At 31.4% G+C, this 14562-nt stretch overlaps 1 protein-coding gene across 3 annotated transcripts; it reads left to right on the top strand.

Moving 5' to 3' along the window:
• Positions 1–3486: 3486 nt before the first annotated feature.
• Positions 3487–8767, top strand: LOC132065265 (carotenoid 9,10(9',10')-cleavage dioxygenase 1-like). Of its 3 annotated transcripts, none has more exons than XM_059458570.1 (13): positions 3487–3789; positions 4321–4458; positions 4546–4648; positions 4925–5190; positions 5660–5839; positions 6422–6503; positions 6599–6680; positions 6885–6947; positions 7039–7177; positions 7284–7611; positions 7888–7955; positions 8039–8200; positions 8516–8767. In XM_059458570.1, exons 1-13 carry the CDS (start codon positions 3685–3687, stop codon positions 8624–8626), a joined length of 1827 nt encoding a protein of 608 aa, XP_059314553.1. In that variant the 5' UTR covers positions 3487–3684; the 3' UTR covers positions 8627–8767. The 3 variants fall into 3 exon arrangements, with proteins under 3 accessions (XP_059314553.1, XP_059314552.1, XP_059314554.1); XM_059458569.1 differs by having other exon boundaries at positions 7873–7955; XM_059458571.1 differs by lacking the exon at positions 6885–6947 and having other exon boundaries at positions 7873–7955.
• The last annotated feature ends 5795 nt before the right edge of the window (positions 8768–14562 follow it).

Below are 14562 nucleotides of genomic sequence, written 5' to 3'. Positions count from 1 at the left end.
TTTAGTCGATACTCACAAACATTTTTAACAAATTTTTTCATAGGTTTGACATTTCATCCTCTAAATCTAAAGAGTCGAAGAAACATTACGCTTATACATATTCAAGCTTCCGTAAATTCAAAAGAATATGTTCTTACATGAAGGAAGCATTTAATGTATTGTGTAAATTGAAAAAGAGTCAACAACTTGTTGCAAAATTGAAATTTGAAATCTTTTTTGTGGGAGACTAGAATCATCCATAATGTTTTCTATAGTACATAGTATTCAATATCTTGCTCTCTTTGTTTTCTTGTTTCATTTATTTGCCATCTGCAATAGATACACAAAATAATACATGCCCATCAATGATAGTTCCCTAGTTTCTTAGATACTTTGCCTACCCTAAAAAATGGCATCTCTCTTTCTTTGGACTTTTTGGTCCATACCAATTTGAACTAGATCTATAACCAACTTGTGCTAACAATTAAATTTTGGACACTATAACAAACTGCAAACTGCCTAACAAACATTATCACTACTCCATTTAACCAACTCCCATACTGAACAGAAGGCTATTAATAACATTTATATATGTATATCAAAAAATTTATCAAAATCGGAGAATTTCTTCTATCTTCCAAAATATGATTTTGTAAGTTTCAGTATGAGTAATTAATGATGAAAGTACTCAAGAGTAGTATCCCACTTAGATTGTGCTTGCACTCTTAACTGATTAAGGAGACGCCAAATCCTTGTGTCATACAGAGCGCATGATTATTGAGTATTTTGTACGTACACCCGAAATACACATGTCGCTAAAGTTGGTGATACGAGATAAATAACGGTCCTTTCAAGTTTCCTTTTTGGGAGCCCCACTACTATTGTTAGTGGGGGCCAGCTTCTTTTGTCTTATTCTTTTGCCTAGCTAATTAGGTGGCGTCTTGTGGAATTTATCAATCTTTCGTACGTCATTACGCTCCATATTACCTTATGAAAGGTTTAGACATGTAACTATATAAATCTTTTATGAATTTTCACAATTATAAATTATGTACAATTATTTTCCAATTATAATGGGGCCTCAATTCTTATTTTTGCTGTGAATGCTACTTAGGATTTTCGTATGATGCACTCCCTTAGGCGCGACTTGGTTGACTAACAACAAAGGGCTTGCCATTAAATAGGGCCTTTTCTTTATTTCAATACGAAATGTACTTTAGATATGATTAGTGATTCGCTCGATGAAAAGAATTAAAATATAAAGTATGTATCTGTCAGCACACATATCTAGAATAGTCAAAATACCCCCCAACGTTTGACCAAAATGCCAACTACACACCTAACTCATATGGCCCTATTACCCCCCGGACAAATTTTTTGTTAAAATGCCCATTTTTTGATGTAAGCGTTCAATATGACAACCCCCAATTATTAACAGTCTTTGTCCACGCGCGCGGCCCACGTCCACATCTTTAATTTTCCCCCATTTTTTATTAATTTCCCCCCTTCCTCCATCCATCTACTCTATTTTTTCAAAAAAAAAAAAAAAAAAATCTCTTAATTTTCCATACTCCATTTTCATTATGAGGATCCAAAAACTTATACCCAATTCTCCTTCATCTTCATCAACATCATCATCATCATCTTCATTAGGAGTTGAAAAAAAAAAAAACCAAACCAACTTTCTCAAATTTGATCCAAAAAAACCCAAATGTGAAAGCAAGCTTCTTAACACCAAGTAGAACAAAGTTCATCCATTAATTTGATCAAACAATCAAGAATTTAAAGAAACCCACTTGGTGTTCTTCATAGCTTTCTCCAAATTCCTAGCAATGGAGTTTAATTTTCTCCCCAAATCAACTCAAAGAATTAGTGCTTAAACAACTCCAACCAAGCAACAAGTAGCAACTCCAAACAAACAACTTTCAATCAAGTTTTCTTTAACAAGATTAGATTTTCAACTTCTTCTTTTTTTCCAGATTTTTGTTTTTTTTTCTTCAGATTTTTTTTTTAATTTGATTTGGGAAAAAACTCAAATGTGAAAGGAAGCTTCTTAACACCAAGTAGAACAAAGTTCATCCATTAATTTGATCAAACAATCAAGAATTTAAAGAAACCCACTTGGTGTTCTTCATAGCTTTCTCTAAATTCCTAGCAATGGAGTTTAATTTTCTCCCCAAATCAACTCAAAGAATTAGTGCTTAAACAACTCCAACCAAGCAACAAGTAGCAACTCCAAACAAGCAACTTTCAATGATTTTCTTTAACAAGATTAGATTTTCAACTCTTTTTTTTTTTTCCGTTTTCGTTTTTTTTCTTGATTTTTTTTTTTTTGAATTTGATTTGGGAAAAGCATTGATTATAAGAATAATCACTATCCTAGCTCTAAATTTATAATGGGTATTATTTGGCAAAAAGAATGGAGATGGGTATTAAATTGGGTGAAGAAGAAGATGAAGTAGCCTAAAAATGGAGGAATTTAAATATATCTATGTGGCATCTATGTGGCATCTACGTGGCGATCCATTTTGCTCTCCAAAATACGTCGAGATCTGTTTTTTAAAAAAAAGGCTATAACGCGCCACCGAGAAATTGTACTCACGCTCTTGTCCACATCAGCAAAAAAGGAGCATTTTAATACTGAAAAAATTTGTCCAGGGGGGTAATAGGACCAACGCAAAGGTTAGGTGTGTAGTTGGCATTTTGGTCAAACGTTGGGGGGTATTTTGACTATTATCTCCCCAATTGCCCTTAATCTTATACTCCTTCCGGATAAAAAAAAAGTGTCCACTTAATTATTTATATACCCCTTAAAAAAACACTAATTCTTAGACAAAAAGAGGCATTTTGACTAAACTGCTCCTAATTAAATAGTTATTGGAATTCAGTGGAGGAGCCAGGATTTTGACGAAGGGTATGCAAATTTTCTTCTCACTTATGTTAAGGGTGTGCAAAATTAAATATATACTCATAATACCTAAGATTTAACCTATGTACACCACGTAATTTCGGCAAAAGGTATGCATCTGACCACCCTACCCCTAAGGTGGCTCCGCCCATGTTGGGATTGATCACATAATACTTAATAAGGATAAATCTAAAAAAATAAGATTAATTATTTTTTAATTTGATAATTGTACACTCTTTCTGACTCAAAAGAAAAAAGATTAAGTGAACACTTTTTTTTTTTATCCGGAAGGAGTACTTTCATGGAAGTTTGGTCTATGAACTAACCCTGCACTTTCTTTCTTTTTTGTTTTTACACAAGTTGGGTCTATGCCTAACCCCACCAAACTATGATCGACTTTTAACCGTAAAAATTAAAATGTCAAATCAAACATTAATGGGATTTGTCGATTTTGCTGTCATAATACAACTGACTTATTGGCTTCTCTTCATCATGACAAGTAAATTTTGTAATCTAAATTAATAAGACAGTTGTCCCGCTATAACATGTTATGTTAATTATATATTGCTATAACATTCACCTCAGTCGTCACTCGTAAGTGCGTTTGCGATAAATGATTACTCGATATCATGTGAGCTACTTGGTAGGAAAAATATAATAATTGCTTAGTAGTCACAAAATCTAACTATAAATTCGTCCCACTTCTCATTGCCCAAACAATATCTTCTTATTCAATTTTTTTTTCAACAATACTAGCTAGAAAACTGTGAAGAAAATCAAAGAGGTAACGAGAATTAATGGCTGCTTGTATTTATGCATGTCAAGTTAATTGCCGTTCGCAAAAGCCTATTATTATACCCAAATGTAAGAACTTGAGAGCCTCAGTTTCGTCTACTTTGAAGGTAAACACAACAACCCTGCTCTCTAATTTTTTTTTTTTTTTTTGATTTCTCACCGGTGCCCGGTGCTTTCATAGCTGCTTTGAGGCCCGATTAAAGAAATATTAAGTATTTAGATGGCGTTGCATATAATAAGATTTGTAAAACACACTCAGCTCTAAGCTAAAGGAGAATAATTGTGATAGACTATTAGTGTATATAATTCTGTAGTTAGTTTGAATATATATTGATGGATAAAGCTTGAGGATTTATAATACTCCATCTATTCCATTTGATGTAGCATACTTTTTATTTTACTCGGTCTCAAAAATAATGTTACGTTTATATGTTTAGAAACTATTTAACTTTAAACTTTCATTTTACTCTTAATAAGATAATTTATAGCACACAAATCACAAATGTCGATGACTCATCAATTTCAAAGAACTTCATACATTACCTTTGGTGCAATTTTTAAAAATGTTAGGTCATGGTAATTACTTGTAAAGATAAGCTGCGCTAATTAGAACTTGCTTCATTTTTTTTATGGAACAGCCATTTTTGACAAATTTAGAGCATTTTCCCTTGATAGTGGATGTTCCAAAAGTTATGAAGGAAACAGCTTTCAAATTATTGGATACTTTTGTAGATTTGACCTTTGAATTTGTTGACCAACCTTTGTCCCCATCTCAGGTAATATATATTTGTCCATTATCACACTTTTTGGTACATATTTCAGTTCACTTTTGTATATTTTCACCTAAAATACATACAATTCAGAGTAATTTTGCCCCTGTTGATGAGATTGGAGAAGCTGTGAGAGTAACCGCAATGGAAGGGAAAATTCCAAATGATTTTCCAGAGGGTGTTTACGTAAGAAACGGTAGGAAAAAAATGTCAGATTTCTCTTTTTAACACTATATATCTAGAAGATAACTGCAAGCAACTTTGCGATCACAGTAAGTGAAACTAGCTAGCTAGTCATCTGAAAAACAAGTACACATCTCAGGTGTAACATGTTGAATTATACTGATAATGTAAAATAATTTTACATTATCGAAGTGTATTGATTATTAAATCCTTTTTTTTTTCAGCAGAAGCTAAGAACTCAAATATTAAACTCGTCAAATTTAAATTCTGAATATGCCTCTAATTGCAGGATCAAACCCTCTTTATGGAGGATTTAAATCAACCAAGTCAATTTTTGGAAAATCAAGCCATCTGTGGATTGAAGGTGAAGGAATGCTTCATGCTCTGTACTTCACAAAAGAAAAAGGAAAAGGCAGCAAATGGAATATATTATACAAGAACAAATATGTTCAAACAGACACATTCAACATGGAAAAGAATAGGAAGAAACCAGGTTTTCTTCCTAATATGGAAGGGGATGCTCTTGCTGTTTTAATGGCTTCCCTTTTAAATGTGGTATGTCATGAACTATACCTCTTTCATCTTCTTCTTCTTTTTTATTTTATTTTTTATTTTTATTTCTTACCCAGTGTATTAGGGTCCCGATAAATCCGGCGTGTAACGCTTACATATTAAGGGAGAAGTACTTCCTATCGGGGTTTTTTTTCATATCAAGAATGTAAGTCCAATCCGAGACTTCTGGTTAAGGGTCGTAGAGGGTATCGCTATTCTATAGCTAGAGCTCCAATTACTTGAGGCCTCTAATTAAGGTGGAGGGTATCTAACGTTATTTTTGCGCTAGGATGTTCTCAAATACTTGACAACATTCCGCAGATAACATTAAGATATTAACTTATGTACACTAATTTTTACTTTACATTATTCCAGTAATAACATTAAGAATTTAATTTATATATGTACACAAATTTTTACAGGGCTATTAGCAGTTTGAATACGATGTATATCCTTATTTAATTTCTTGCAGTTGAGATATGGTGTATTACACAAATATCAAAGCAACACGAATGTGTTTGAGCACTCAAAGAAGTATTACTCAATTGCTGAAAATCATATGCCTCAAGAGATAAACATACAAACCCTAGAAACTCTGGGAAACTGGACTGTCAATGGAGCTTGGAGTCAACCATTCACAGCCCATCCGAAGGTAATTTTTCGTACGGAACTCCATTTTCTATGTTTCTCGGATTCTCCGAAAATCTTATCGTATCCGTAGTGAATTTTTAAAAAATACGATATTTTGAAGGATCCGACAATCACCGATAGGCATTTTTTAATAGCCCGAGCAACATAGCTCATTTTTCCGTGGATGCTTTTTGTGGTAACTTTATTTTTTTGCAAAAAATTCTTAAAGTGCATGATTGTCTAATCTAAAAGTTTAGCGAATACTTAAAAATATGTATATTTTTGCTTTCAGATGTGGGTGAGATTCAAAGGCGTATCTAGCCTACAAGTTAGGGGTTCAACTGAACCCCAAACTTTTGACGCAGAGCCTAAATTTATGTGTAAAATATTATTAAAATTGCAATAAATAGTAGATATGAACCCCTAACTTTAAAAATATAATGGGTTCAATGCCAAAAATCTTAAGATTGAACCCATAAAATTTAAATCCTGGATCCGCCTCTAGTGAAATTTGAAGGCCGGGTCTTTTGAATGTTCTCATATCATATTGAAGTATAATAAAATTAATATACTTTTACTTATGAATTATATTATGTCTCAACAGAAAGTTCTAGGCACCAACGAACTTGTTATAATGGGAATTAATCCACTAATAAAGCCTTATCTTGAGCTAGGAGTCATTTCAGGTATATTATTTTCCATTTTAAGCTAAAATAATAGGTAATATTATTTTCCGTATTTAGTTTTCTAATTTATTTATAATTTCCCTTCCTATTTTCAGCTGATGGAAAGCAAATGGTTCACAAGGTGGATCTCAAATTCAATAGGTGTATTCTTTGCCATGAAATAGGAGTTACAAAGAGGTAATTATTTTCTGTTTAGATTTTGCGCACTAATCAGATATAATTGACATTCAATAATAAGTAAACTGAAAAATAAAGTGAAACTTGCTATAACCAGCTATACAACACTGATATTTTTTTGCTGTTTCAATGTATATGAACTCAAATCCCAATTATTGTATACGCTAATGTTATTCTAGTATCGTATATTCCAATTATGTGTAGGTACAATGTGATTTTGGATTTTCCACTAACTATAGACATAAGCAGACTTATAAGGGGAGAAGAGTAAGTATTCAAACAGTACTAAATTTTAATGAAATTAATACTTTTGATTAAGTCGTTCAATTAATGTATATATATACTTCTGATTTTGCAGATTAATAAAATACGATAAAGATGAATATGCAAGAATTGGAATAATGCTTCGTTATGGTGATGCTAATTCCATCAAATGGTTTGAAGTTGAACCATGTTGTGTATTTCACATAATAAATTGTTTTGAAGATAATGATGAGGTATTTTAACATTTTTTTACTTGATTTAATTTCAAATTTATGTGATCATGAAATAGTAAAATTGCTTAATTAATTTGGTTCCATTTTTTTTTTTTGTGGGTAAAAGGTGGTGGTGAGGGCATGCAGATCTCGTCGATCGATTTTACCAAGACCGAAACTAACAGTAGACGAGCCTGAATTGAGTCTGGATGGGTTGAACGAGACGAGTTCCAGTAAAAATAACGTTCAATTGTCGAAAGAGCTTTTTTCTTTTTTTCACGTTTGTGAATGGAGATTAAACATGAAAACAGGAGAAGTGAAGATGAAAACTCCAACTACAACCGAAGATCAGTTTGTTATGGAATTTCCAATTATCAATGAGCACTTCATTGGTCTTAAAAACAAATTTGGTTATCTACAACTTGTTGATTCAGAAGCTTTCTCTAATTACTTTGGTTAGTACTCTAATTTCTATTTGACTGAATGACAAAGAAATGACTTTTTGAAATGAGATATAAATAATCACTACTAAGAAATAGAAATTAGTAGCTATGAAGTTTATCGCTAATATGTTATTAAATAGCCCTTAGTTGACCGAAATTTCCTCTAATCTTTCATTAAATAGGATTAACGATTGATTTTTTGTTATTTAGCGATAAAATAAGTGTTTTCATGTTACCAACTCGACCTCATGATGACATATATCTTGAATTTAGCAAAGAATTCGTCAGGAGGATTTGCTAAATTTGGAGGGTTAGCCAAGCTTCATTTTGAAGAAAGAGAAGTTGAAATTTCTAAGGTAATTGCTATTATAAATTGATATTTTCTAAAAGTGTAAAATTCATTTATGTAACTGATATGTTTTTAATGCTGATTAATTAGGATGACAAAGAAGAAGAGGATTTGATTAAGGTTGAGTATCACATTTTCCCAAAGAACACTTTCTGTACTGGAGCTACCTTTGTTCCAAAACTTGAAGGTGTTGATGAGGATGATGGTTGGATAGTGGCATTCACACACAATGAAAATACAAATGAATCTCAAGTAAGTTGATTATATTATAAGTATCATTTTCTCTTTGAATTGTGCATGTCATTCTTTCTTATGGACCATGCTAATCTTCTATATGTATTGTTGCAATAATACGAGCTGCTTGTGAATGGACAAATAACTCCATAATTAAAAGATTTTCTAAGGTGCGAATTCGGATTAGTCGAGCCAGTGAGTTAATAAGCCGGAAAATATCGAATTTATGCTTTGGAGGGACAAATATAAACTTCTTTTGTTATGTCGATTTCAAACAGGACTTGGAAATTTAGTTAAGTTTATTCTGATATGCATATAATATCTATCTTGCAGGTTTATATAATTGATGCAAAAAAATTTGAAAGGGAGCCTGTTGCCATCGTCATATTACCTTGTAGAGTGCCATATGGATTTCATGGAGCTTTTATGCCATTGAACTTATAGATAGTGTAGTATATATAACCTATGTTCGAACGTGGTTCTCTTCAATGTATAATTGTGACCAGATTATTATTATATGGAAATAGCTGTTTCACTTGTATTATATCTTTGATAAATCAATACATATTTAGGCGATTTGGCTTCCATCGTTAGTGCGAGGGTTAAGAAAAAAAAAAATAGAGCGTCGACAGCAGGATTCGAACCTGCGCAGGCAAACCCCAACAGACAAATTATTTACCAAAATTAGAACTAAATGGATTTCAAATAGAACAAAATTATCAAAAAGCAAGAATCTTTTGCAGATAGTACCTCAGTTTTGGAGATATTAATGGCAGATTTACCCTTTGAGTCTCCAGATTGCTTATATGAGATCTGAATAACCTTTTTCTTGATAACAGATGAATCAAATTTGGGTTTTGAAGATGAACCAACTTGATTATTACTACTAGGCTTCACTTTCACTACATTAGATTTGGTCTCAGTAGCCGCATTTAGTCCTTTAGAGCACAAAATTTTCTCTGATAAAATCCTTATCTTGCTGCTATTTCATCATCTATATTCTATAACTATACTTTTGTCTCTGTAAATTTTTTTGTGAGTAAAATTGCTAAAAATAGATTTAACAGTGAGATAAAGAAAGTGAAATTGGAAAAAAAAAAAAAAAAGTGGTGATTTTGGTGTGTTTTAACTGCTTTTAATAATCTCGTGAATAAAGGACCAACTGTTACTAAATTGTCAGGGGCTCCTTTAACTACTTTTAGGTGAGAAAATGACAAAATGGTCACATATGTTGGGGTAAGTTCAAACAGATCTCTTTAGTATATTCACGAGCAGTTTTAATTTTTTGAGTTTGCAACAAGTAAGCATTTTTGAGCCGTTAATTATTTAACAATTTCTAGTTGTTAAATTTAAAGAAAAACATGATATTTATGGTAAGTCAACAAGAAGGTGGAAAGTAGGGGTATCGATGAGCAACGGTTATTTTAAAAATTTATATCATTTTTTTTATTTCATTTTGTGGAAAATTAAACTTTCAAACCGTCCCGTCATGTCAGTTTTTCTTCGGTATCGGTACGGTTTGATTTAATTTTCGGTTTTTTTTTTTTTTTTTTTTTTTAAATATTATAGTCACTAGTAAAAATTAAGACACAATATCATACATATTTCTATAGGACTTGGACAAAAACTCTTTAGATATTTTTTACCGATTAAAAGGTGATGAATCGAAAACGAGAGGAATAGAGATTGAACCCATTATTTTACGATAAAAATAATGTTAAGCTATATTTTAGATCGCACGCTTTCAATCAAGATGAGACAAAACTGAGACTACTAAGATTAAATATCCAATAAGAGAATTAAAATCACACGGAGGAAGAATATCTAATAGTAGTTTGTAGCTTTCTAACCAAGATCGTTGGAATACCTAGAGTTTACTAGTTACTACTCGAGATGCTGAACTAATTTAATTCTACTAGGAGCAATATAATAAGTTTGAGTTGGAACTTGAGGTGTTAATTATATTGCGGCTTGTAGTCATTTTCAACATCCCAAACCCAAGGCGAAAATTTTCATATTTTATTATATTTTAAATTTAATATATAAAATATATTTTACACATATAAACTTATTCGGTTCGGTTCGGTATTTTATTTGTTTATTTTTATAAAAATAAAAACCAACCTAATTATTCGGTACGGTTATAAATTTATACAAAAACCATCATTTTTATTAAAAGAAACCTAAAAATCAGTTCGGTACGGTACGGTTTGGTCAGTTAAGTCAGTTTTTTGAAAACCATTGACACCCCTAGTGGAAAGTAAGTATAGTCAAACCTCTCTATTACAGTATCGTTGGGCGAAATTCTTTTTTTGTTATAGAGAATTGTTGTTATACACCTATAATAACAGTGACATTTAAATAATATTTCGCTGTTGTAGGCAAAAAAAAAAATGCATAAAATTTAATTTTTCATTTATAATTGTCAAATCCTAAGCTTAATCACATTTTTTATAATGAAGGAAAATCTTTTAATGATGGAAATATATATTCATATAATATTCTTTATCATAAACAGTGTATTAAAATATTAAAATATTTGATCAAAATCTCTAGACTTATTATTGATAATTATAGATATTCTATTTGGTAAAGATGGTTACTTATTATATTACAAAAAAGAAGATAGCTGTGATATGAGGGTGATTTTACAAAAAGTGTACTGCTATAAAGTTGGTTGTTGTTAGGGGTAGGGGTGGGCGTTCGGTTCCTCGGTTCAGTTTTATCAAACTTCGGTTTGGCTATTTCGGTTTAGGTTTTTTGAAGGTGGACACCGAACACCGAACCCAACTAGTTCGGTTCGGTTCTTTCGGTTTCGGTTTTTTGAAGTTTGGTTCGGTTCGGTTTCAATTTTTTCAATTCGATTTTTTTGATATGATATTAGAAGCGATTCCATTTACACTAATTCATATTCTCAAAAGCAACAAAACATAAAACTAAAAAATTAAAATCAAAATCAAAATCAAACAAACAGGATACACAAGAGCGGAAAACCATAACCATAATATAGGATTACTAGGTGTTATATACATACAGTAAGAATAATTAAGAAAACACATAAAACACATCCTAGTCACCTTTCTTTATTAAGGATATTTGATTTTCTCAGCGGTAAAATTAGGGATACAAAAACAAAAGAGAGCTTATTACAATTGGGTTTTTTTTTTTTTTTGGCTTAAACTTAATGGGTCTGGACTATTTTAATTTTTTTGGGTAATGTATAAATTTCGGTTTAAATTTTGGTTCTTCGGTTCGGCTATTTCAATTTTGGTTTTTTGAAGGTGAACACCAAACACCGAACTAAACTAGTTCTGTTCGGTTCCGGTTTCGGTTTCTTGAAGTTCGGTTCGGTTAGGTCCGGTTTTTCGATTTTTGGTATTTATGCCCAGCCCTAGTTAGGGGTGTACATGCACCGGGTTGGTTCAGATTATTTAAATACCAAACCAAACGAGTTGCGTCGGGTTTTTAAATTTATACACCAAACCAAACCAATAAAATTCAGGTTTTTCAACCTCGGGTTTTCTCGGATTTTTTTCCCGGAAAAGTCTTCATACAAAACATATAAATTTCACTTCAAATATTTCTTTAGTCCTAGTAAGATACAACTATATAATTAAGGTGTTCTTAAGAAAATAACACAAAATGTGAGATGAGTGATGACATTGTATTAAAATATTCAACAAAAAAATAATAAAATCGATTAAAATAAATATTGCTAATTAATAAGCCATAAAGAAAATGACCATAATCTAAAAATACTAAGTCATCCTACAATAAGTACGGCTAATAAGTATTAATTATATGACAAAGAAAAAAAAATTAATTTATGTATTTTCACTCTCTAGACCAATTATGCAAAACTTAAAGAATAAATATCCAAAATTATTTTCATTCCTAGTTGTAGAATTGAATTTCTTTTGTTAGCATTAGTGTTGAGTTGATTTTAGTTTGGACTTTCTTTGAGTTACTAACATCCATGGGATATAAAACTTATTGACATTCAAATTTCTAAGTTCAAGCTTGAAATAATATGATAATAGACAAAAAACTACTAAAAAATTTAAGAAATATTTATAAATTACATTACAAATAAATATATTTATGTATAAAATATTTTTTAAAAATTGAATAAATGTGATGTCGGGTTGGTTTGGTTCGGTTTGACTTTTTTTTAGCTAAAACCTAAACAAACCAATTAATCGGGTTTTTTTCGACCAGGAACCAAGTCAGTCAAACCAAACCACTAATGGGTTTTTAGGTTTTGTCGGTTTTTGTACACCCTAGTCGTCATGTTGTTATAGATAAAACGTCATTTGTTATAGTAAGTAATATATAACATATAAAATAGGTTAAAAAACTTGCTTCTGTATAAAGACGGTCTTGTTATATCTTAACGTCTTTATTGTAAATTCGACTGCAGTGATATTTTTATTCTCTTGTTTCTCGCTCTTTGTTTCCATTTTAGTTTCTACCTAAAATACAAAAAATATTGCAAATTCACGTCCGTGCTAAAAATTCTTTGTCGTCTTGTTTATACTCAATTGCATGTCTTTGAAGGGTTAAATTAAGTATGCACTTCTTCTTTTCATCATACGTAAAACTATTGGCACTACCCAATTATCTAAATGATAACTACGGCTAACTATTCATACTAAGTAAAATTAGTAATCTAGAAAACAAGATTGCTATTACGTGTCTCTCAACATAGTCATAAGCGTAATATATATGGGAGCAATAGATTAAACTCAACATCCTCAGAGCAATTTTAATTGTGGGAGACTAGAAATCCTCAATAATGTTTTCTACATCTTATTCAACATCTTGCGCTATTTGTTTCTTATGGCAATTATTTCCTATGTGCAATGTATAAAGAAGTATGCCCAGAAATGGTAGTTTCTAAGCTTTTGTGCCTACCTTAAAAAAATGGCATGTCCTCTCTTTCTTTGTTTTTCTTTTTGGCCCATACCTTTTGAACTAGATCTATAGCCAACTCGTGCTAACCAATTAAATTTTAGATCAGCTGAACCACGATTCGTTTATTTATTTAAAATTCAAATCCATACTCAACCAAATTTGAGTACAGATTCTTTGAATCAAATCTCCTTATTAGGGAAAACAACACCAAATACCCCTAAAATATAAAATATTTACTCACCTCATGCCCCTCCTACAGTAATTTTGCTTTTACCCCAGCCGGTCGGAAATATTTACCTGACATACCCCAAACCCCTTCCTCCGCGTCGGCAGATATTTATATATATTTATATGTCGTGGCCATCATTTGATATCTACTATCACCGTGAGTCATTTCCGTTGAAAGATCACACACACACATATATATATATATATATATATATATATATATATATATATATATATATATATATATATATATATATAAGAGGTTTTTTGAGAAAAGTGTGTCTTTTTAAAAGAATGGTGTCTTTTTGAATAAATGAACATGATCATCCACAATACTATCTTTGTATATTTATATACCATGTTAGTATCATAATTTTGGGGGCATCTCGGGTAAATAATTTTGATTTTTTCCGGGGTTCGAAAATAATGAGCTGGGTATGAGCGGATAATTATTTTGATTTGAGAGGACACACGTGTTATTTCCGCATTTCCCCATCTTATTATAGATGCATTGTTAGGAACACAATCGGAATACTTTAATAACCTCATAAGAGAGTAACGTCAATTGTAACAATTCAGACTTGAAAAAAGAAAAGAAGGGGATGAGAAGCTGACTCACACAAATGGAATGAGACACACTATAACAAATTTCAAACTACCTAACAAACATTATCACTATACTATTTACCAATAATTCCCATACGGAACAGAATGTCATTATAAATAACGGTTAGATTGTGCTACTCAAGAGCAGTATCCAATTTAGATTGTGCACATGATTATTGTGTAGCACATGATTTTGTACTTATGTGTGGGGGCCTGAGGGGGATGAGTTGTAATTGTTTTTAATTATCCTGAAGTGGGTAACACTAGATAACTAACTGTCCTTCTAAGTTCTAACCACCTTTTAAATTATCAGCCCCCTATGTAGGACCTACAATTTATTAATCTTCCGTATATCGTAGAAATTTCACGTCAAATCGACACTTATATGGATCCTTTATGACTTTCGATATGAATGCATTTAGATATGATTAGTGATTCAGTCAATGAAAAACTTTCGATATGAATACATTTAGATAGAATGCATTCTGGATATGAATGCATTTAGATATGACTTTCGATATGAATACTAGATACTTTAATTTTTCATTGAGTGAATCGACACGTATATGGATCCTTTATGACTTTCATTGAGTATTAGTTATTATGGGGCCTCAAGATTTATTTTGCTATGA

The sequence above is a fragment of the Lycium ferocissimum genome, chromosome 7, assembly GCF_029784015.1.
Source record: "Lycium ferocissimum isolate CSIRO_LF1 chromosome 7, AGI_CSIRO_Lferr_CH_V1, whole genome shotgun sequence".
Taxonomy (NCBI): domain Eukaryota; kingdom Viridiplantae; phylum Streptophyta; class Magnoliopsida; order Solanales; family Solanaceae; genus Lycium; species Lycium ferocissimum.
The sequence above is the reverse complement of the archived record's forward strand: the minus strand, read 5'-3'. Positions and strand labels throughout refer to the sequence as shown.